The sequence below is a fragment of the Chelmon rostratus genome, chromosome 3 (genome assembly GCF_017976325.1).
Source record: "Chelmon rostratus isolate fCheRos1 chromosome 3, fCheRos1.pri, whole genome shotgun sequence".
Classification (NCBI taxonomy): Eukaryota; Metazoa; Chordata; class Actinopteri; order Chaetodontiformes; family Chaetodontidae; genus Chelmon; species Chelmon rostratus.
The window spans coordinates 27,449,809-27,473,485 of NC_055660.1; the positions used below are offsets into that span (position 1 = coordinate 27,449,809).

General features: G+C 38.3%; 1 protein-coding gene and 1 gene segment (V, D, J or C); one reads left to right on the top strand and one right to left on the bottom strand.

Moving 5' to 3' along the window:
* Window positions 1–541: 541 nt before the first annotated feature.
* LOC121603819 (ribosomal protein S6 kinase beta-2-like) lies at window positions 542–16,305 on the bottom strand. 2 transcript variants are annotated; one of them, XM_041933063.1, is made up of 17 exons: window positions 16,105–16,305; window positions 15,230–15,284; window positions 14,437–14,474; window positions 14,212–14,326; window positions 12,690–12,758; window positions 12,438–12,585; window positions 12,200–12,257; window positions 11,889–11,989; window positions 11,015–11,105; window positions 10,583–10,673; window positions 9,598–9,705; window positions 8,408–8,470; window positions 7,062–7,139; window positions 6,677–6,784; window positions 6,136–6,248; window positions 3,940–4,152; window positions 542–1,147 (listed from the first exon to the last, which is right to left on the bottom strand). In XM_041933063.1, exons 2-16 carry the CDS (start codon window positions 15,281–15,283, stop codon window positions 3,975–3,977), a joined length of 1,413 nt encoding a protein of 470 aa, XP_041788997.1. In that variant the 5' UTR covers window position 15,284; window positions 16,105–16,305; the 3' UTR covers window positions 542–1,147; window positions 3,940–3,974. The 2 variants fall into 2 exon arrangements, with proteins under 2 accessions (XP_041788997.1, XP_041788996.1); XM_041933062.1 differs by having other exon boundaries at window positions 542–4,152.
* A 1,911-nt stretch (window positions 16,306–18,216) lies between these two features.
* On the top strand, window positions 18,217–22,232 carry LOC121604634. The segment is given in 4 exon segments: window positions 18,217–18,267; window positions 19,369–19,563; window positions 19,907–20,059; window positions 20,668–22,232. Coding segments are annotated over 4 exon segments (570 nt in total).
* The last annotated feature ends 1,445 nt before the right edge of the window (window positions 22,233–23,677 follow it).

Genomic DNA, 23,677 nt, shown 5'->3' on the forward strand with positions numbered 1-23,677 from the left:
ACTCAAAAGTTAAAAACTAAAAAAATAATGATAACCCCCCGTGTTATAGTCATCTCTCTAGAATTTTGGGGACAGACCATCGTGATTGACTGTCAGTTAAACTTTCCAACACTAGCCCATTCATACACTGATGTTGGTGCCACCTGCTCGAGCAGGAACCATTCACATGCACAAACATATGAGTGTGGGGTGTATTCTGTCCAAGGATACTCCAGCATGATACGAGGATACTTCAACATGTAGACCGCACAATTTTTGATCCTGATCAAAAGCGGAGAAGTTTTTAGGAACTGTTCAAGACAGAAGGTATTTATGTTGTAATGGTTTTTACTGATGCTTTCAATGTAGGCTTATTCACTGCTTAAGGAACTAAGGAATATTGATGAATATCTCATTTGGTATTATTACATGTGGGACCCACTGTGATATCAGACCCTCTGTTATAAGGGGAATCCTGAAAGAGCGTGTGCTGTGTAATTTTCTTTGGACCATCAGAAATGTTTCCATTTTAGCTGAATAAATAAAATTCTCAATACAACAATTCAGCAATTAATGTTTTTTTATTCATTACACATTCATCAGTTAGAAGGAAAACACCACAAAAAAGAAAAAAATCTGCAACCCTCACAAAAATAAACTGTAATCCACTCAGATTTTTTCGAATTCAGTGTCTAAAATAGAAATTTCCCATGAACTTCAGAGGTGTAGTTTCCCACCACAGTATCTGTCATCCCATAATTATTATTCATTATGCAAATAAATATACAAAATTGAATACAATTAACAGAGGTTCCAGGTGCAATGAGTGTGACAACTTGAGATATGAGACAAAACAAAAAAACAGAGCCCTGTGTCTTTGTCCTTTTTATCTTGCATTAGAAATACTTCGTTTACAATTCATGATGTACCACAGTTCATTCTTCATCACTATATAGATACAGTGCAATTACAGAAACAAACTGCAGTGTGAAGAGATTTCTCTATAGCATATAATACAATTCACACAGTCGTGAGACACACTGTTTGTTCGCAGCTCAGCATCAAGCATGTACAGACTGTTTATCCAGTGCTAATGAAGGAAGGCTGGTGGAAGAAGGTAGGATTGAACTGGTCTGACATTATGTCAGTCATTGTGAGCAGAAGAGTCCTGCAAACAGGAGCAGGAAAACATGATTTAGGCAGCTTGATTTTTTTGGAGACACAATATGTTTAATATTAAATAAATGAGATTTTATGAAATAATCATATGAAAAAAAATGTTATATAATAATCTGACTCACTTAATAAATGCTTAAAAATTAAGATTGTTATTATGAAGTGTTTTGCTGGTCATTTTACTTAATTCCAGCAGTTTCTATTTCAAAATGTCTTTCTTCTTAAGTCTGTTTTCCTCCACAACACATTTCATCTGTCTGAAAGAGCACACAGCCAATGAATACAGATGTGAGCTAACACGAGTCTGCAGCCATGCTAGCAGCTTGCTGAAGCTTTACTTCAGCACAGCAGTACTCAAAGCAGCAAGTCAGCATGCTCACAATGACACTGCTAACATGCTGATGTTTGGCAGGTAGGCTATGCTTATCATGTTTGCCATCTTAGCTTAGCATGTTAGCATGCTAACATTTGATAATTTTACACAAAAAACAGTGCAGCGCAGGCTGATGGGAACATGATTACTTTTACAGCTAAAACTATAGTATGTACTACTCCTATGTAATCGAAGTAACATTTGACCTGAAGATGGCGCCAGATGAAATCGTATTGGATCATTAAACTGTGCTTATTCTGTTGAGGACATGAATGTGCATATTTCATAGATTTCATGGAAATCCATCCACTAGTTGTCCTGACATTTCACTCAAAACCACAAATGCTATCCTGCAATTCATCAAGCAGATGTTGCGATATGTCCCTGGACGGGTGATAACTAAGTTGTTGGTGGCACTTGGGAGAAGTCGGGGATCACAAAAATCATTACGGTTCATCCTCTCAGTGGTGAAAAGTGGTGAATGGACAATCAACAGATATGACACCGTCCCTAGAATCATGCTGCTATCTTAGCCAAAGGTTTATTGGATTATTTCATGAGTTTATGGTTTCCTACTTTCCATAAATGCATATGCTTATTTATTTCATTTTTTATTGATGTAATTTTGAACACTTGATAAAATAGATTCTTTACTCTCCAGTAAAAGCGATGACAGACAGGCAACATTTTGGGGTATTGAAGCAAATGGGTAATTTAGCCAGCTATGTTAGTTGCATCAGTTTGTGGGTGTTTCTACTACAGCAACTTTCCCATTTTACCCCATTATTACTCCTAACAATACTTGTCCACTCCATCACCTCTAATTGTGCATACATACATATATGCATCACTGTATTCAGGGAAAAGATTGTATAAAATTTACACTTACAATCCCTGCTTAAGGTCATTTTGTCTCTGCTGCCTTAGAGAGCTGCCTGTGTTTTAGTGCCTTAATCATGCATACTTCAAAGTTTTATTTTTATGCAAGGTAATAACAGATATAGTGACATGGGCCAGGATTTGGTCAATGAGTAATTTATTCTAAGAAAAAAAATGAAAATCTGAAAGAATTTTGGCATCAAATGAACCTCAAAGCATTTCTGTGATCCATCCGAGTCCTGTATTAGTGTTTAGCAGATTGTTCCTGCAGTAACTTAAGCCAGCATCACCCCTTACAGGATATGTTAGGCAATGACACTTCAAAAATGTCTCGGATTGTCATTATTTTTCTAAAATACTATTTGACCTAGGTTTCATTTGTGAAAATAGCTTTGTTCTGTAACCCAAAATATTCTTTTCATACAAGATTACAATTTATTTTGCAGGAGCACCACTTTTAACAGCCGACTTTGACTTTACATTGTATTAATTATATGAATGTATGTGTTTAGACCATAGACCATACAATATTTTCATGAAGATTCACCCAAATAAATAAATACAGTATGTCCCTCTTGTCAAGTGCACTCTATTGAAGTGTGATTGGTCCGTTTGTACAATATGAGGATAAGATGTGTTAAAGCTTTGGCAGTAGACACAAAGGCTCTGTTAAAAAACCTCAGAGAAATGACAAACACTGATGAATGTCAACATATTTTCAGTCAGAAGTGATCACTAAAGATCAAATCTGGCATTACCAAATACATTATCTTCTGTGTGCAATGTAGTATTTCACTCAGTTGACTTCTATATGATGCACTTCTGAAAACATTTGCCTACTTTAAGCTTGTGGAGAAAAGTTACATGATATCCTGACAGCTGAAGGCCAGTTTCACAGTTCCACCTTAATGGAAAAGAATCAGGTCTTCAATCAAGTGGTCCTTCATCAGTTCTCCAATTAACACTTAAGCCTGTGATAGCTGACCTCCTTTGCACAAACTCTGATGAACTCATCAAAAGCTGTTGAACTGATGAAACAAAACACTTGACATCACAGCTTTTCTCTGCTGTAATTGTCCTAATATGTACATGCAAAATGAACCACTGTTACCAATGATTGGCGGAGAAAAAACAATGGTTCTGTTGCCCTCTTTCTAGCACTTTGTAGAAAATAGTGTTATGCAAGTCATTATTTCCTATATATTAAGTGCCACGGTGTGAAATACAAGTGCAGACATATGCAAGCTGAAACTTAAAGCTTTACACAATACAATGACCATTCCAGATAAATTAAAATTTTTCTATCTGTCTTCACAAAGTTAAAGCAAGAAAACTCCATGTGGATTCAGTGAACTGGTGTCGAGTGATCTACCTGTAGGTAGTTAACACGGCAAACAGAAAGTCCTGAACCGTAAGCCCCATGTACTACTGTATTTATTAAAGCATTTCAGAAATGCATGATACTAGCAAAAACAAAACACTTTAGCTCTGTGCGTCAATGCTGATTGTATACTATAAAATGTGAATCTGACCAAGGTCTTGGAGCGTTGGCTGGCTCTTTCCCAGCTCATCTCCGATGTCCTTTCTGCTTCTTGTTCCTTGCAGGCGTCCTGATTGGCTGACTGGCAGCTCCGTTTTCCAGTGGTACTGGAACTGGAGCTGCTGGTGAAATGGTTGGAGAGAAAAGGTCTGGTTCTCCATCGATGCTGGACTTGAAGGGTCCAGCTGGGGAAAATTTCAGAGGACTGAAAGAAATAGACCAAGACCTGGAATTAGTGCCTTGCAGTTGTACGCCTCTGCAAATCAGTCAAGCTGCAGTTAACATCCAAGTCTGTCCAGACTCATTATATATGTCATGAAAACCTGAAACCTGAAATCACCTGAAACTCAATACAAGCAGAACAATGAGCTTGTGGTGGACTACAGTGCTTCAAATATGGATGTTACTGCAAAGAAGCTACAAATTGAAAAGTAAAAAGATTCAAGGTGGAGACCAAGATCACGAATTCAGTGTCCGAATGAGCGGGGATGTGGACGACATGGAGCAAATCGAACCTGGGCTGCAGCGGTAGGACACAGTCTTAGAACATGGGGCATGTGCTCTACCAGGGCTGTCCTGACCACCTAAATCTAATCACTTCATCCGTGAGTCCAAGTGAATGTTTGTGCCAAATTTGAAGAAATTCCCTCAGGGAGTTCATAAGGTATTGCGTTCACGAGAATGGGATGGACAGACGGGCGGACAGACAACCCCAAGACATAATGCCTCCGGTTACAGCTGCCTCTCGCACGGACATGTAAAAAGAAAAAAATATGGTAACCAAGACGGTTAAAAGAAGATAAATAAAATTATTGTTATTTTTTTATCAAAACCTTTATCTTTTTTTCCAAAGACACTCCACGTAACTACTGCTGTAAGAATGCTGTTTTTTTCCATAGAAATAACACTAGTTAGTTGTCTTTGATGGGGCGGGAAGAACAAGCTGGGACACAAGGGTTAACAGATCAACAGGCCAACAGAGCAGCAAATATAATGTGGCAGTGTTCAGATACAAAAGCATTCTCATGGAAAAGAGAGCTGACATTCAGGCCCAGAGTAAAATCTAAATCTAAGGTTGGGCCATGTGTATGGGCTGGCCCAGACACATGTCAAGGAAGATTAAAAGACTGGAATATTTAAAAACTCATTAGCAAATCTGTTTGAGGAATCATCAACATGGATGTTTAAAATCTCCAGCTATAATAACTATCTCATAATTCACCATAATAAAGGGCATAAAAATAAAAAATTAAAGGCAGGAAAACTGGATTGGGGTAACGCAGGCTACACATATCAGATTAGCTCTCAAAACAAGGCAAGGATTTAAAAGCAACTGTGTAACATCTAACTAACAAGACGTCCACTACAGCCAGCAGTTGTAAAGGAGCTAATAAAGTCATAACTTAATGAGAAAGGACAATGATGGATTATGAGTCACAGCCAGGCACAGCGGTGAAGGCTATGGACGTTACATTAGGTAAGACACAAAGGTTTGTTTCTTTTCAGGTCCAAATTTTTGGACCCATGAAGACCTCTAGCTGATACGCTGGAAACATATATAAAATATGTTGAATGTGGCCGGGGATGTTTAGCCACAATACCAACAGTACAGACAGTATATGCACAACAATGAAATCAAATTAAGGATGATGTTATTATGGGTTATGGTTAGCATTAATTAGTTAATTAATTATACCTCAGCATAATTTAAAAAAGGTTGCATCTATTTTAATAAATCACAGATTTAATGCACCACCTGGTGTGATATAGTATGCGTTGACATTTAATGTAATTGGTGTTCTGGTGCTTGGTGATAAATGATAAATGTTTGTTGACATGCGGCTTATTAGGTTTGATTTTATTGCTTTTGTATGTTTTTTTAATGGCTGGTGCTGTTTGTTTGCTGATTTTTGTGAGTGTTTATTGTTGTGACATATTTGAACCTGTACCTAAGTTGCCTTAAAATATTTTTTTATTAATTTATTTATTTTATTATTTTTTTTTTTAATAATTTTTTTTTTTTTTTTATTTTGCATCCCAAGAAGACATCCTACTGATGATACTAGTTCTTTTGGCAAGGATGACTGATGACTTAAATCATGGACTATTTCATCTGACCACATACCAGCCAAACTAAGAGATAAATATACTGACAGAATATCAAAAAATATCTCTATGTGTGTGTTACCTGATGGGTGTGCGTGGGCTGCTGTTGTGTCGGCGTACAGGTCGTGTTCGTGGTTCGAATGAAAAGCCTTCCTTTAGACTTTCTAGGACCGATGGAGCAACGTAGGTGAAACCCTGTTGGAAAATGATCATTTCTTAAAACAGTCAGTCATACATGGATAAGGTTACTGTAAAACTAATGACGTTCCTCATGGCTCATTTCCCTGACAATTACACAGAAGTTTAAACTTGGATGAGTCAACTAGTCTAAATGTAAGAAAACACTCAGAAAACAGTCAATTTGGCACAATTGAATCTATCTAGTTTAAACACTGTCCGAAAAATAGAGCCACTTGAAACTAATAATCACATTCTTCAATAACCAAATTTTGAATCCTGCTGAAACGTGTGGCATCGGGATTCGGTGCCAGTCCACGTGACTAAAACTGATTAACTACTGGAGCTGAAAGTGAGGTTTCATTTCCAGTAGGCTATTGGTTCTAGAGCCTGAATAAAAACTGAAAATAAATAAATAAAAACTCTGATGAAGAATAATCTCTCACAGCAAAAGCGAGCTCTGCACTGTGGCTGAGTGATGTATCGTCTGGACTGTCCACTGGTGTCTGTCTTGTAAATCTGGTGTCAAACTGGCTCACATCTTCGTCCGAATGCTACGGAGAGCCAGACAGGAAAACAAAGGCAGACAAAAAGGTTAACTAAGATCCATTAAGGTGTATGTAGATATGAAGATGTGTAAGAATATATCAAAAGACAGTGAGAGGTTTGGAAATACAAAAGAGACGTACAGTAGTTGAGAAGAAAAGAAGTCATAAAAGAATGAGAGTAGTGTTTGAGAACTAACTCTACTAGCCCAGAATAAGAAGGATAATATTAATTGACAAGCTACTATTTAACATAACGGGTGCAAAATGGCAACTGATGACCTACCAGCTGTGGCTTGTATGGCGGCTCCAGTCTCTTGTTCAGCAGGTCATCCCAGTTGATGTGCCTGAAGAACGGATGTTTCTGCAGTGGAACAAAGGGGCTAATATCATTTGAAAGTCAATTTTCCACTCAATCTACACTTCCTCCTCACTTAAAAGCAGTGTCATACCTGTCACTGTCCTCTCAATACTGTGAATTATCTTTGTCACAAAAATGATGTGATCAAGGCTGTGTTCCCTGCAGACCACTGTCAGCTTACACTCTCCTCCATCAACAAGCATCCTGCACTGAGCAGGATTAATGCACTGCTGGCCCTGATTGCAACTATGGACATATGCTCAGGCCCCGTGCTGGGCAGCTGACTGAAGAGTCTTGACTGACATCTTCAACTCTCACTGGCCCGAGCAGCTGTCCCATCCTTCAAAACCACCTCCATCATGCCGCTCCACTGCAGGGAGCCTGGATGACTTCCACCCTGTTGCACTCACTCCCACCATCATGAAGTGCTTCAAGGGGCTGGTCCTAGTTCATCCAACCTACTACATAAACAGATTCACCAGCCGCCAGAACAGACGTACAGAGGACGCCATCTCCACGGCGCTATACTCTGCCGCCTCCCACCTGGACAACGTCTATGTGAGAATGCTGTTCATCAATTACAGTTCAGCGTTCAACACCATGATCCCATCTATAAACTGATCTCCAAACTCACCGACCTTGGCATCGACACCTCCCTCTGAAACTGGATGATGGACTTCCTAACCAACAGACCACAGCATGTTAAGTTAGACAACCACACCTCCTCAAGCCTCAGGGTGTGTTCTGTGTCCTCTCCTGTACTCCCCCTTCATGTACGACTGCACACCTGTACATGGTTTCAATACCATTATCAAGGCTGAAGACCACACGACTGTGGTTGGTCTCATCAATATCAACAATGAGTCTGCCTACAGGCACCTGCTGTTGTGGTGTGCCACAACAGACCATCATAGCAACAGGACAGTGTTTGTCTCCTCAGATTCTGGTAAACTTTGACATTACAGTAAGCTAGAGCAACTACTCTGTCTCATACCAGAGAGCACTGCAGAGGGTGGGGAAAACTGTCCATTGCATCACCGGAACTCCACCCCCAACCACTGAGACTCTCCAGGACAAGCAGTGTCTGTGGAGGGCATGCAGCATGATTATCATCATCACTCCAGCCAAAGAGTGCTTGCCCTCCTCTCCTCTAGGAGGTGCTACAGGAATCACCCTTCCAGGACAAGCATGCTCAGGAGCAGCTTCTTCCCTCCTGCTGTCATCTTGCTCAACTCTGCAACTTGGCGAGTTTAATCATCTTAACTCGTTACCTGGATATCAGCACAGTCAGCTTTACTGGAGCCAAGTCTTTGGGCTGGATTCTTCTTCAACAGCTGAAAGAAGATAGAGCTAGCTTACTATAAGGATTCATGATTGGGTGCTACAGTACGCAAGTTTTGGAAAAATCGAATCATTTTCATAATATTCTTTCTGACAAGCAGTCATACCAAGAAGATAATGCAAGTAAAACAGAGAGGGATAGACAGATACTTTTCATTAGATTACAATACAATTGGAGAAAACAAACTAATTAAAATAATTCATATGGAAGGACTTATTTTCATGTTAGATTTGTTATAATATTGGTGACATACAAGACCAAACATCAGCATACATGTTTTCACTGCAAAATATATCCTTTGACATAATAATAATAATAATAATAATGATAATAATAATAATAGGGCGTTAACGCAGCATTATGTCAAATGAAAGAGAAACTGTCAAATGACGTTTGACACTTCTGATTTTAAATTAAACATGCAAAGATTTTGATCTGATTTCAATTGATCAGATTTGATATTTGGATATTTGTAGTTTTTGTGTCATTTCAAATGAACATATAAATGCAGAAGTTGAATAATCTAGAATTCTTTTATTTTGGTCATCGGCATGCATCTGCTTCACAATTGATATCAGAGGATCCCATTTCTTGTAATTCATCTTGTAGTAAGACAAGTTGTGGCAACCTTTTGCAGACCCACATTACATACCACAACTGACAGAACATTCATAACTTCCATACTTCTTAGCCTCCATCTTTTATTTTTGTGTGTGGTCATAGATTAACACACCATGGTCAAATGAGGCAGAGCACATTTTAGGCTCCATAGAGGAGAAACTCATTAATGTTGGATATGAAGAAGAAAAAGCAAATCAAAAACACAGTCACAGTGGTTTCATTGAGGGTGGAAGTCTCACCGACAATGAGAAATGATCCAAGGAAAATAAAATTTCTCACTTTTGTGAGAAAATGTGTGCTTTTGAAAATGTGATCTTTGTGGAGTGAAACATCATGTGAGAATAAAGAAAGACTCAAGGTTATTTATATACATCAAAAAATGACCCATTGCTATCTACACTGAATATTGCCTGTGAATGAGACAAAATACCAAAAATCTCTATGAATCATCACTTGACCATCATCTGTGTTTGTGTTTTTGTGTGTAGGCTCCAGTACCTTCTTGATGAGGTCCCTGGCATCAATGGTCAGGTATGGGGGCAGATTGAGTTTACACTTCAATATCTTATCAATGGTCTTCTTCCTGTTTTCAGCCGTGAATGGAGGCTAGTGGAGAATCACAAAAGTCTGTAGTTACTGAAGGAGATCTTCAGAGAGGCTTCTCAAGTCAAAAGAATCATTCTGAACTTTCTTCATTTCTCTTGCCTTTAGAGCATTATGAAGCCTGTGTTGTATCTTTTGTCCATTGACACAGTAATACAGTTACTCATTGTGTTAAACAGTTAGAAATGATAAATATTCTAAACATATTCTGGCCTTTAAGTGAAAATAAAAAAATATTTCATTTGTATTGTGAATTTCAGAAAATGGGTACAGTGACTAACTGAGGCCACGAGATAGCAATAATGTTTAAGTCTAGTGCAATCTAATATGAGATTGGAGAGATGTGAACAATACATTGTTGTGCAGTTTGTTGATGTAATGATGCAGTTATTCTGTAAACATTTTGTAATGAGTTACAGCTAGATCCCTACAACCAAAGTGCTCTTTGCCTCATCATTTTTCTCACTACATACCATAGCTAAGCTGTAGGATGTGAAGTCTGTTAAAAACTGTCTCCTCAGCCTGCATAGTCATAAATGAAAGCTATAAGAAATGACGTAAGGGCTCAAGAGGAGTTTTGGAAAACAATCAAAATATTCAGGAGGGGAAGGCATGACTTCATCTAGGCTCTTCTCAATAATAGAGCTGGTTGCTTGCAAAAAGTTTTCCTTTGACTGGAAGGTCAGTCTCATTTCCAACCCTCATCTGTTGCCACACACTTTGGGGACACACCATGAGCACAAGACCACTGATACAAGATGGAGCCAACTTCTTATTCCACAAATATCAGTTTAAAGAGAACAAAATGAAAACTACCATCACCATCTTCTGACTGTTTCCTCAGAATGAATAACTATTCCCTCACACAGTTCTAACTTACTGATCCAGTCATCATATCGTACATCAGGGCCCCCAGGCTCCACCAGTCTACTGCTCTGTTGTGACCTGACCTGGTCAGGATTTCTGGAGCCCTGGCAGAAAGAAGACATACACAAACCTGAAAATTTGTGAACAAGTATGAGGATGTGTGTGGGTCAGGAAAAACGGCTCAGTAGTAGCGTTAGGGTTTACAACATTAGATTAGACAATTCTGCATTCATGTTCTGTAATGATGTTAGAATTTCTTGTGTCTTACAATACAGGAGAGACTCCTGGATCAACATGGGCATAACACATTCTTATTCCTATTGAACGGCTGATGGAGAAGAAAATAGCAGGAACCAGTTTTACAGGTGGGCACAGATGGAGTGTAGCAGTGTGTGTGGGTGAACTAGATGTGTGTTTATGTTAGAGTGAATGCAGTGTTACCCACATGTACTCGATGGTGCCACAAAAGGTGTGTGTCACAGTTCCATCGTGAATTGATTCCTTGCAGAGGCCAAAGTCAGTTAGTTTGATGTGTCCTTTAAAAAGAAAAAAAACACAACCAAATGAACTTTTGACCAATGAATACATGGCCAGTATGGTATTAAAATGTGAAGGCTATTATTCTGTCTATATGTTATTCTGTTTGTTCTGTTTGACATTAAAAATAATAATATAATAAAAAAAAAGTAAAAAAAAAAAGAAAAAAAACAAGAATGAACATGAAGTAAGAACATGAAGCAACACTATCTCTAATGTGAATTCATATGAGAACAATGAGGAAATGACACCATCACAGAAAAGGTTTCAATGTTAAAACCACAATGCGAAACAGAGAACAGGAAACAAAAACAAACACATCCCACTCAGATTCATTAGGGCAACTAAGGTCATTTTTAGACAAAACTGAACCATTCAAACGGGTAACATTTTGGATTAAATGAGATCAAAATTTGAGCTCATGCTGGAAAAAAATCCTGGAAACAACTTATAGCTGCAAATATCCATGTGAGAAATAATGACTTTGAGAGCTATCTTTTAAATTCAGTAAATCAAAATACTGCCCCATTTACAAACACAATCAGAGCTGCGCTCAGCTGTCAGGTCACATGTCAGGTGATTCAGTCTATCAGTTTGTTCCCCACAACAATTGCTGACTACACATGAATTCTGAAAGACAAAATTTCAGCAACGCACTCAGATGTATCTAGGGTTATTTTGCATTTTTAGACAGTAAAATTTTGACTTTCAACAGCCTTAAATTCCAACTTTTCATGGCAATCACGTGTATTGATCATATTTATTTGCATGTGGTGTGTTACCTTGGTGGCTAAGCATGATGTTTTCAGGTTTGAGGTCTCTGTAAATAATCCCGTTGGAATGGAGGTGACCTAGGGCCAATGTGATCTCTCCAAGGTAGAAACTAGACACAGACAGATATAATTAGAGTCCATGGTTTAAACAAGAGGCAGACTTATCTGACCTAAACTGCAAAAGTGAGACTGACGAGGAATACAACAATGTACCATTATCATGCTCAGGTAAAAAAGAAAAAGAAAAAAGCTAATTTGCAAGTAAAACTGGTTCTCCAAATTGTATACAAGCATTTACACACCATGATAGGAGTCCTTACCAAGCAGTGTCCTCCATGAAGATGCCTTCTTTCTCTAGCTGCATGAACAATTCCCCTCCTGGTGATTAACAACAGTACAGATAGGTTAGTGGGGTTAGTGGCACTAGAGAATCAAGTCTGCATCCATTTCTCTATTCATCTGTTTTTTTTCCATCCACCTCTACCATGGTATCTCTCTTTATTCCTATGTTTTTTTTTCCTGCATATCCATCAGTCCATCCCTCAGTGCCTGACTTACCACTGAGACACTCCAGTATGAGGTAGAGTTTTCCCCCAGTCTGAAAGGCGTAGAGCAGATCCACGATGAACGGGTGTCTCACTGTCTCCAGGATCTCCCGCTCGGCTCGTGTGTGTGCCGTGTCTTTAGCATTACACACTATCTTAGCCTAGAGGACAAATGAATAAGTGGGTACAGTAGACTGTTGAAAACGTTAAAAAAAAGGGGAAAACGTCAGGAAAAAGGTGGAAGCTGTGGGGTGTGACAAAGTACCTTTTTCAGGACCTTCATGGCAAATATTTTCCCCGTCTGACCACCCTGAACCTTTCTCACCTGGAAAACCTGAGAAAAACAAATCATTTTGCATTTTGTTTTTAGATATCCAACATTATCTGATAAACAGTTATTATCATGGCATAATGTTTACACTATCTGTGGTAGTAGTAAATGATTATCAGTAGAAGTATCTCCAAGGAAACGCCTACCCACTTAAGAATCAATACTGGCTACTTCAGAAATCTGAATTAAAACCTTGCTGATAAATTCTTTTCTTTTCTCCTTCTCTTCAATTGATATTAAACCTCAATACATCTTAAAGCAGATATACAATGAAAATATTACTTCATTTTGTTTTCTAGGGTCATTTTTCTACATAGTTATAAATAAAAACACAAGGGAAAAAGTCTGCGGAAAGAGAGGGAGTGTACCCATTTCAAGGAAAGATGTCATCTTAAAAACGTGTCAAATGTATGTATGTATGTATACACCAGCACGCAAACACTACAATTGGGGGTAATGCATTACAAAAGTAAGATGTTACAGTAATATATCACCTTTAACAAAGTCATATACTGCAACATGATTGGGAGAATATTAATAAAACAGTTATTGCTGGCTATTAAGAATTCAGCAGCTTACATCACTGCCAACCTTTTAATGAAATTGATAGAGGATTAAAACTCAAAAACACCACTGTTCAATACAGCTGTCCTCAAGAAACGTAACAGCCACCTAACGAATGGTTAAACAATAAACCAGCACAAAAATAACAATTACCAAGTAGACCACCATGTTCTGAACACACCTTACAAACACTACTGTCCAAACACTAATGTTACAAAGTAACATCTGCATTTTTGAATACAAAATAGCAAACTCAAAAACTACTCATTTCAGCATGGCATGATGGGTAATGTGGCCCGCCGTTATAGCTTCAGCTTTCAGCAAATTTGGTGCAAAGCAGGTGTGTGTGTGCTTGCTGTCTGCACTCTCTGCTTCGCCTCGGTTGCAAAAAGTGGATAAATATATTCAATCAGTGCCTTTTAATTGTGCATAAAACTTGCGTTTACACATTAATTGTTGGAAAAAAAATCAACCCCGCATAAATAAATGTATCAGGCCGTGGTTATGCCCGTGAGATACAGCTGAGATGTGAGTCTGCAGAGAGCTGGTGCAGACAGCTGCAAAGACTACAAATGAGAGTCAATCTGTTGCGTGAGAGACAAAAATAGGAGAAACACATCTGATAAAGCTTGTCAGCAAAATCCCTGACAAAAGCAATCATAAGGTAAGATAACTTTGCCATAGAAAACAGGTTATTCTGAGGCTATAGTAGATAACATTATTATTACAAACTGTAATATACCTTTAATATAATAAAACTAGTTGTATTTCTGTGGTTTTGGTGAAAGTGACGCAAAAGCAGTGTAATCAGTAATGCAACACTCTACACAGACTGTCATATTGTAAAGTAACTATGACTTTCAAATAGCCCAACACACATACATATACACACCTTGCCATACGCTCCCTTTCCCAGCACAGTAAGAAGCTCAAAGCAGTCAGGTCCTACTCTCTCACTGTCTCTGTTGACACTTTCACTGGTCAACTCCACCTCCTCCGTCTGAACACTGGGATGAGCATGACACAGAAAAATAGCAGGATTTATATAAATTTATTGTTGTAGTGTATCAGCATCCTTTTTTGAAAAAAAAAAAAAATTAATGGAAATTCAACTTACTTCTCTGGTTCTGTCACAGTGAAGTCACAGACATCATCCTACAGACGGGGAACAAGCCAAAGAAAAACGACACTTAAAAAAAACGAACAAATGTGTTTAACGTCTTAGAATTAAAGTGTTCATGGTGATGTATCCAAGCTTACCTTTTATCTAAGACAAAAAATGATTTTGTGTTTAAATTGTGCATAAAACAGAAATCAACTATACTGAGGCAAATAGATAGATAGATAGATAGATAGATAGATAGATAGATAGATAGATAGATAGATAGATAGATAGCAGCAGCATTACACACAGTGAAATAAGTGAAAATAAGACTATAAAGAACAAACTATACATAATAAAAATATAAAAATAGCGAGCAGTAAAAAGATTATATACATAACAATAATAATAAAATAGCCAAATAGTAAACAGTAGTAAAAGTATTGCACAAAAAGAATATCAAATGCAAATGAATATCAAAATAAGAATATCAAAAGCAAATGGCAGTGAAAATAAAGTGTACCGTGACTGTAAGAGCAAACTATATATAATAAAATATCGAAATAACAAGCAGTAAAAAATTATTTACATAATAATAAAATATCAAAAGCAAACAGTAGTGGTAAGAAGTATTGCATTATTATTATTATTATTATTTTCAGCTGTTATTGTACAGTGTAATGGCATGTGGCAGGAAAGATTTCCTGTATCTGTCCCTTCGACAGTCAATCAAGTGTTTTCTCATTCTAGTGTATTTGAGCTAATAACTGCTCAGCAGTTGTCTTATCAATGACTGGGGGATACCGACCTCTATATCACTGATGTCCTCAGTCTCCAAGTCTATGTCAAACACTCCTGCCATCCTGAAACAGAGACCACAGTCAGTCAGTTGTGTTACATTCACCCAAGGGCTCATTAACACTTTCACCCCACTGAGGAATGTAGCATTGCTGTACAATTATGAAACATGTCTCCCAAGCAATAGGCATCGAACAGGCCTGTGACCTCTTCTACACTGTTATAATAGAAAGCAGATATTAGAGAAACACTACAATTGGTTATGCGTACCTTGATTTGTCAGATATGTGAAAAAAAGCTATTTTATGTACAAACACTTTCTCAATTCAATTCCAGAAAATATACCATATCACAACATATATTGATAATGCTCTAGCATGTTTAGTAAACCTGTGGGCTAACCCTGTCTACACTCAAAACACTTGGCCCAGCTAAAGCCTAACGTTAGCTTAGCCTCCACCAGGTAGTTGTGTTTGAGACATGGCACAGCTTCACCTTTGAGATTAAATCAGACCTTGGCAACCAGTTCTTAGCCCTGTCCGAAATGATGTACCGTCAAGTATAACTTATGCCATGTTATTCAAGTTACAGACGTCTCAGTATCAAATGCTCTGAGAGCGCTAACGTTAGCTTAACTTCTCACGGCAGCATGCTCGTTGATCGGGTGGCAGCCAATACAACTTGACTGAACATGTTAGCAACTGTAGTAGCTAATTTAAATAGACGGCTTTAACGTTATGCCCACAATTTGACAGTTGGCTTGTTAAGGCGCTTGTCTTTTTTCTGTGAAATCCTCCACTGGTTAGAACTGGCTGCACATGTGCGCTAACATCACGTTGACAGCTACTTGGCGAGCCAACAAACATGCTAATGCTAGCGTTTTACCTGTGGACGCTCCTTCATCCAGCTGTTCCGTATCTCAGTTCGCTGTCCGATAGTTTTAAAAGCGAAGCCGTTTTATACACATACCGCTATGGCCGTCATTGCTTTTGTCACACTTTCGACAACTATCCAGCAACAACAAGCGGAGCTGTTCAGACTGACTTCATGCTGCTCTGTCCAGCATGACACTCCGTGTTGTTGTTGTCGCTGAGTGGACCTTTAACCTCCGACGTCATCTACGCCATGGGGGGGGGGGGGGCTGTACTCACTCACTCTAATACACAGGCACACACACAGTTGTGTTTCCAATTATAATGGGAACATTACATAGACTTACATTCATTTCCTGGAGACTTAACCTAACCATAACCACTATTTGCCTAATCCAAGTCTTCACTCTAACGTTTAATGATTTAGATTATGGGCACTTTTGTCCCCATAATGGAGGTGAGTCCCCACAATGTGACTGTGATAACAGATTTACTTCCCCCCAACAGGAGTAATACATGACCACACACACGCAGTTTATAAGTTTGTAGCAGAGCAGGAAGTGGCTGGTTAGACTGCACCAAGTATGGAATGGAATGGGGGGAATTTAATTTCTGGCTAGAGATTTTGTTTTTATTTTGTTTTTATAGTTTCTTAATTTTTGGTACCTTTGTTTTGCTTAATTATTAAAATATTGTAACTAAAATACCAAATGTTCAGTTTGTTGTATTTAGAGTTTGTTGGTGGTGTTTTGTCTTTGAGCTACCCCTTTGTTTCCAAAATTATCTCATCAGCCATTATACATGTTCCCCTTTGTGGTCAGTTTATTAGGTTAGTTCTGTCTTTTTTTTAGACCAGCTTTGTCTGTTCATTTCTATTCTAACATTGTTTAGTTATCAGTCTGAACTTTGTTCTCTTTAACTGACCTCGTTTATTGCTTTTTATAAACTTGTTGCTATCCTTATTTTGAAAATGATCTAATTGTATTTCTGTGATTCTTCATACCTGCTGACTCAGTCCCTTACAATGATATAACCCTTAGCCTATTAATGACATCTTTTATAGTTGTGAGGAACAGGTTTTACATGTTTATCTGTGACATAAAACATCCAGTGAGCACTAACAACTGTCAAATGGAGCCATGTTTATATATGGCAAAAAAACAAAGTACAGCAAGGCTTGTGACTGACATTAGCCAGCTGAACCCACAATATCATGATATTTTGCATACATTAATGTTAGCTTTGATTTTGGACTTTGTTGTGTTGGACTGTGTTTTTTTTTACAGTAGTTGACTCCATTTCTGAGCGAACTTTTGCTTTTGCTGCACACTTGCTGTAGGGGAGCAGAAGAGAAGCGCAAGGGAGCGTGCAAAATGTCACATCCTTTGGATTTTAGCAGAATCCATTTTGAGTCCTTTACATAGCAGTGAGCCCACAGGCTGTTACAGACAACAGAGAACCTTGGGGAGGTCTCATTTCATAAGTTGCATTACAATCCATCCACACACTGGCAAATACAAAGTCATTAATACACATGAATTAATTCACATCCTTACATATTGGTACGTTTAAGCTATAAGTTATCTAACTAGAATGTACAACATCGTACACATTAGGGTAATTTATTGCATGTTTTCCACAGAGTTTTACCACAGAGACGTGTTTTGCAGTTCTGTTCTCAGAGACGTCACTTAGACTACCTGTTATTTGTGGTCAGCCCACACTGATCCATCGGTCTGCAGTTGTATAGGCCTAGCACCTTTTACTCATATTAGCGCAGTTCTGTTCTTTACATGTGTTTGTAAGACTAAGACAGTAAATATCAAAACAGTAAGATTATTGGAAATTAAGATGATAGATAAATGAAAGTGACTTTAAAATAAAAGTGAAACAATACAAAAGCAGTTACATAGATGGAATTATGAAGACAATTTAAAAAGCGTAAACTATTAAAATGAATTGATGACCGCTTGGAACTTTGCTGGAAACTGGAAAACTTGACTCACAGCCTAACCGAAACATGTTACAGGTAAAGAGACGTGGTCAAAGTATAGAAGTAACCGTGGCTTGGCATTTGAAAAGGAAGTCTCTGTGGTCTGTTAGACCATAACGCCACCGCCCTCAAAGACAAGAGGAAAGAAAATGAAGTCTTTCTGGATTATGACAATTTCTGTTGGTGAGTAGTAAATGTATCCTATACTTTTGGATAGACAGTCAGAAAATAACTTTGATTTAAAGTTGAGGAAATTGCACTTTTCACTTCTCTCAGATGAGGTTTGAGTCTGGCAGGTGGAAAGAGACAGCGACAGAGCGCGTGTGGATTACAATGATGAAATCATAGCTTGATTTGTTTGTACTGACTATAGTGGTAGCAGCAGGATGGTTCTGTTTTATGTTTGTTTTATTTGGTCATTGCAAACGTTAAACAAGAGCAAGTAGATGGTAACGTAATAATATTTTTTTATTGTATCAGTCTGTAAAAGAGATTACAATAAAATAAAAAACAGAAGGGGTAGAAAAACAAGATGAAGACTGTAAAAAGCTAGAATAATAAAACCAACTATTTCAAGAGATTTAAGAGATGTTGCTAAATTGGCTAACTTAGGAATGACGTTCCAGAGCTTTAGGCACCGTACTGAAAAAATATGATAAACCTTGGTAATCAAGTGCGTTGAAAAAACAATTAGGAAACCCCATATCAGGATGTGAGACTTAGCTGTTGCTCATAACAGGTTACGTACTATATGTATACTGTGTGACCCAGGCCACCCGAAGGATCTGCAAATTTAGAGTGTTAGAAACTCTGTCACATCCACCCCTTAAGAGAGATGCAATATAATATTGGTAACATTAGATGATTAATCAGAGTTAAGCTTAAGAGAGAATCGGGCATCATCTGCTTTACACACAAGTAACCCAGCAGAAGAATTTAGATAGAGAAAAGAAGGGAGCCTAAGATTGATTCCAGAGGTACTCCAGAAAAACTGCTGTCAGGGTGACTGCATGAGAGACATTTTTTCTACTTTCTTTTTTATGAAAGGCACCACCTACATTTAGTCAAAATGGGTTAGAATGGCTGTAGACTCAGGAGTAAAATGAAATGGAAAGAATACAGGCCCGATATCCCCAGACCCAGCCCTGCTTTGAGATAGTGCCAAAATGTGATAGTTTTAAAAATGAATTGTTTTCAGGTCAGTGAAGTGTTATTTCCATTTGTTTCAAATGTTTTTAACTCAGTATACTTTTGCAAAGTTACTGTCCATTTGATGCCCTCCAGCATTTATCGCCATGGCTGGATCTTTGATGACTTTTGTGCCCGCTGCTGAGGTCCAACATGTCCTGTTCGGTTCAACGGTCACGCTGGGCTGCAACATCTCCTACCTTTATGATACAACATGGCTTAAGCACCAACCAGATCTCACCCCCGTGGTGGTTCTCTGTGCCAGCCTCAGAGAAGGACAACCAGTCCAAGGTAGTACATGATTTCAAATGCTGATTCGAACAATTTCGGAAACATGAAAAACTGAGCTCCAAACTCAACCGAACTAAGGCTTTAGTGAGTATAGAACTCACGAGTAACCTGCACACTGCATCATAATATTTAAGAGGCAAATTTGTTATGAATCTAAGTTCACAGCAAAAACTGATGCCACACATGATTGTGGATTTGATTGGACGTCTTGGACAAATAGCAGCTTATCACTTGACTCCTCCTGAGATGCAGAGTTTGGGGTTTAGGAAGGAGGGACAACTTTGCAAGTTCTAATTGCACAGGAGTTAGTCTTAGTTGATTCTGACTGCAATCTTTTTCTCAGGGTTTCAGCTTAGCCCTCGTTTCTCAGTGAAGTTGCTGAACCGATCTCTGGCACTGAGGATCGCTAGTGTTGAGGAGAGAGACCTTGGGCTGTACTATTGTATTGCTAATGTGAACACCCAATTAACGGTTGGGAGGGGAACAAAGCTTCAAGGTAAGAGAAAATATTTTGCATTGTGGTAATTCTGATAAAACTTAATCAGACAAGTTTACATGCCAATCACAATCAAAGCTAATGTACATCATGCGATTAAGACAATAAAGGCCTTGTTCTTTTGTCTTGCACAATTGCTTGTTGAAATGAAGCAGTGTAATGACCATAGCTCGTTTGCACTCTGTTTCATGCTTGTAACATCCTTCTACAGGTGGTAGTAGCCATCTGGCTTGTGGGTGTAGGGATCCTCAGGCCTTGGAAAGCATGCTCCTCTCTTGACAGTTCAGATCATATTTTATAATTCGAGGTAAATTTATGGATGGCAGGTTCCAAATTGTTGCACAGTCCAAAACTATAAATCCAAAAAGGTGACTTTTGTCAAGGCACAACTTAAAACAGGCGTGTAATAGCCGCAGGAGCTAATAGTACATATGCACATTTATCATGGCATACTGCATATAACAACCAGGTGCAGCGCAGCTGTTTTCAGAACAAGTGTCGTTATCTTAGGATGTGATGTGATTTCATTAAATACAGCTTTTACACAGTGAGCTCTAAAAAAACACTTAAAAGCCTCATTTTTATTTTCTCTCTCTGTACGTCCTCAGTTTTATCTCCAGGTTCCTGGTTTCTCCTTCACCATTGGTACTGTGTGGCTGTGAGTTCGGGGCTGCTGTTGATGGTACTGGCTGTTTGCATTACCCACTGGAAAACCAGGGCAAACAAGCGGACTACCAATGGGACCTCGATTGCAAACAGCATCCAAAAAGACAAAACTGCTTCCAAGAATACATAAACAGCAACAACACCAACAGCAGCAAATATCCCAGCAGACATTTGAACTTATCCCAGCAGGAAAAGCACAGCGGTCACTGATAACATTTTTCAAGACCTTGAAACTGCCACACTTCATGGAAATCAGGCTTGATTAAGGATCTTAATCACACGTTTTCAAGCTACTGTGTTCAAAGTGGTGGATCTAGTAAAGGTGCTTTTAGTCACTTTGGTCCTGCTTGCTGGAACAAACTGCCTATCCACAACTTTGTCTTTCAAAAGCCAGCTGAAAACAAAAAAAACATTTAAAAACATTGTCACGTGAAACAATCTTCAAGCTGTTTTATTTTTGTAAGGTAACCTTCCTCTTTAAATATGTAGGATCCCAAATTATGAATTATTTTTCATCTGAGCACGGCAGGCAGAGTGCATCTTGTGTCCAGGAGGTCAGTCAATCACGCAAACTTGGGATCCTACTACAATTTTACATCTTAACAATACAATACCATATACTTGGTGTTTGTTTTTGTCCTATGATCGACCATTAAAATAACCATTCATCCCATGCAGGAAAACTCATTAGTTACAGCAGCAAGAATAAATAGGAGACAAGAAGAACAAATGGACAATAAAAAGATATAAAATAAAACTAACTATAGAGACTATGTACAAAATAATATAAAAAAATATTGCCTTGTGAAGAATGGCTCAATTTCACAGTGGATTTTGAACTGCACATGAATAGAATATGGATTATTAAATACAGTGTCTTTGGGCTATTGCACAATAAAAATATATAAACACAGTGAAAATATATAATATTGCACAAGATAAGTTAGCAAATGTTAACATAAATAATAGGGTAGTGGGCATTGTGGTGTTGTGATGTGAAACAGCATCGACACAGTGTTACGTTAAATCACGCTTGAGTTAAACAGTCTGACAGCTGTTGGTGTGAAGGACCTGTGGTAGCGTTCCTCTTACACAGTGGATGCAGCAGTCTGTTGCTGAACGAGCTGCTTAAGACCCCCACCCTTCATACAGTGGGTGGCATGGGTTGTCCATGATTGATGTCAGCTTGACTGACATCCTCCTCTCACCCACCTCCTCAATGGTGTCCAGAAGGCAGTCCAGTACAGAGCAGCTCTCCTGACCAGTTTGTTTAGCTATTAAGTTTGAGTCTGTTTGAGTTTCTCTCGTATTCTATTAATTGTATTCTTCTGTGCATGTTGCTAAAGAATCTGTAATGAAATCTGCAGCTTTCTTCAGAATATGTCAACCTAAGATCATACTGTAAACTGAATAGCGTTGAAGAGTCTGGACTGTGTTTTGGATGTATTAACATATGTGCTAATAAGTCCAGCACTGTATGTTTTGCAAGACAACATAAACTGAAGAACTGCCATTTTGGTAAAGGAACAAGTTATAGAATAAAAAATAAGAAATAAAGTTTAAAAAATGTGTCTGTATATTTTGCACAAAAAGACTACAAAAATCTATTAGCAGTGAAAACAAATTCAAAAATCACACGAAGATTTAGAAAAATTGCTCATGGTGGATATGATAAATGAAGTATATTTTGTTCCACCACGCAGCAATAGAATATACTGTATATACGCATAGGTTTTTCCATGCAAACCCCCAGAGCCATGGCTCTTACCTACTACGAAATATAAAAGACTGACTGCGATAGACGAAAAAGACATCCGCCCGAACAGGGACTTGAACCCTGGACCCTCAGATTAAAAGTCTGATGCTCTACCGACTGGGGAACAATAGTCTGTATGGCCGGGGGAAGAAGCGGAAAGAAGGGGAAGAAGGGGGAAGAAGGGGGGAAGAAGGGGGAAGGAGGAAAAGGAAGAAAAAGAGAGAAAAAAGGAGGAAATGAAGTGAAATGACAGTGATTATCGACTCTGTTGCCCGCCGGAAGTTATAGGAGTGAGTTTTTATGGTGATAGTTTGAGAAATACGTCCAAACGTGAATTTTTGCTGGCGTACAGTAGGGGGAGTCTGGTTCCAAAGGTCGCCGGTTCAATCCCAACATGGACCATATCTCCACAAACCCAAACTCTTACAAAGTGTTATGAATCGTTCAAAAATCACTTAAAAATGAAACGCAAATAGGAACATGGGTTATTTTGAATAGCAACATTTGAGAACCACACATACACACATGTAACTTTGTGCGTTTTCTTTAGAAATAGATGCAATTTAAGGATACAATCTAATTAACAACTAATGGAATAAAGCACTGCAACAATGCAGCTGCCTTGTCTAGCTGACTGTACAATGTGGAACTACTTTTTGGTTCCTTTCTTGTTATTTCATTGTCTGCTTGAGTTTGCAAAAAGCTAAACTTTACCTGACTCCTGTTTTTACAGATATGTTTAGTAGAAATGATTTATTAGTCCTGCTGTAGAAATATACATTTTATTAGAAAATATACACCTTAATTCTCTCTCATGCACACAATTGTAACCATAACACACACACACACACACAAAGAAATTAATGAAAGAAAATGTATAAATAAACTGAATACAAAGTATAATAATTAAAGCTAGAAAACACTGCTCTACAATATATATACTGCATATACTAAAACACAATATCGACAGACTTTGCCAGGAACACACAATATTTGTCAGTATATACAGTATGTTATTTCTGTAATGCTGACTTTCCTGAAATACCAGACCTGTTACATGGGATGATAATTAAATTATTACAGCAATGGGCTGATAGAAGAAGCAGGCTATGGGGCATGGCTGTACAGGTGGGAGAGGGACAGGAGCAGCAGGAATAGAGGCAGCAGGCAGGTTGACTCCTCGCAGCAGAATACTA

What these genes read in the sequence shown, in the direction of transcription:
- LOC121603819 (XM_041933063.1), bottom strand. Translation starts at nt 15,283, where the DNA reads ATGGCAGGAGTGTTTGACATAGACTTGGAGACTGAGGACATCAGTGAT. An exon ending in ACGATATGATGACTGGATCA is followed by an intron (nt 9,706 to 10,582) that starts GTAAGTTAGAAC and finishes ATTCTCCACTAG; the next exon opens with CCTCCATTCACGGCTGAAAA. An exon ending in CCAGGGACCTCATCAAGAAG is followed by an intron (nt 8,471 to 9,597) that starts GTACTGGAGCCT and finishes ATCTTCTTTCAG; the next exon opens with CTGTTGAAGAAGAATCCAGC.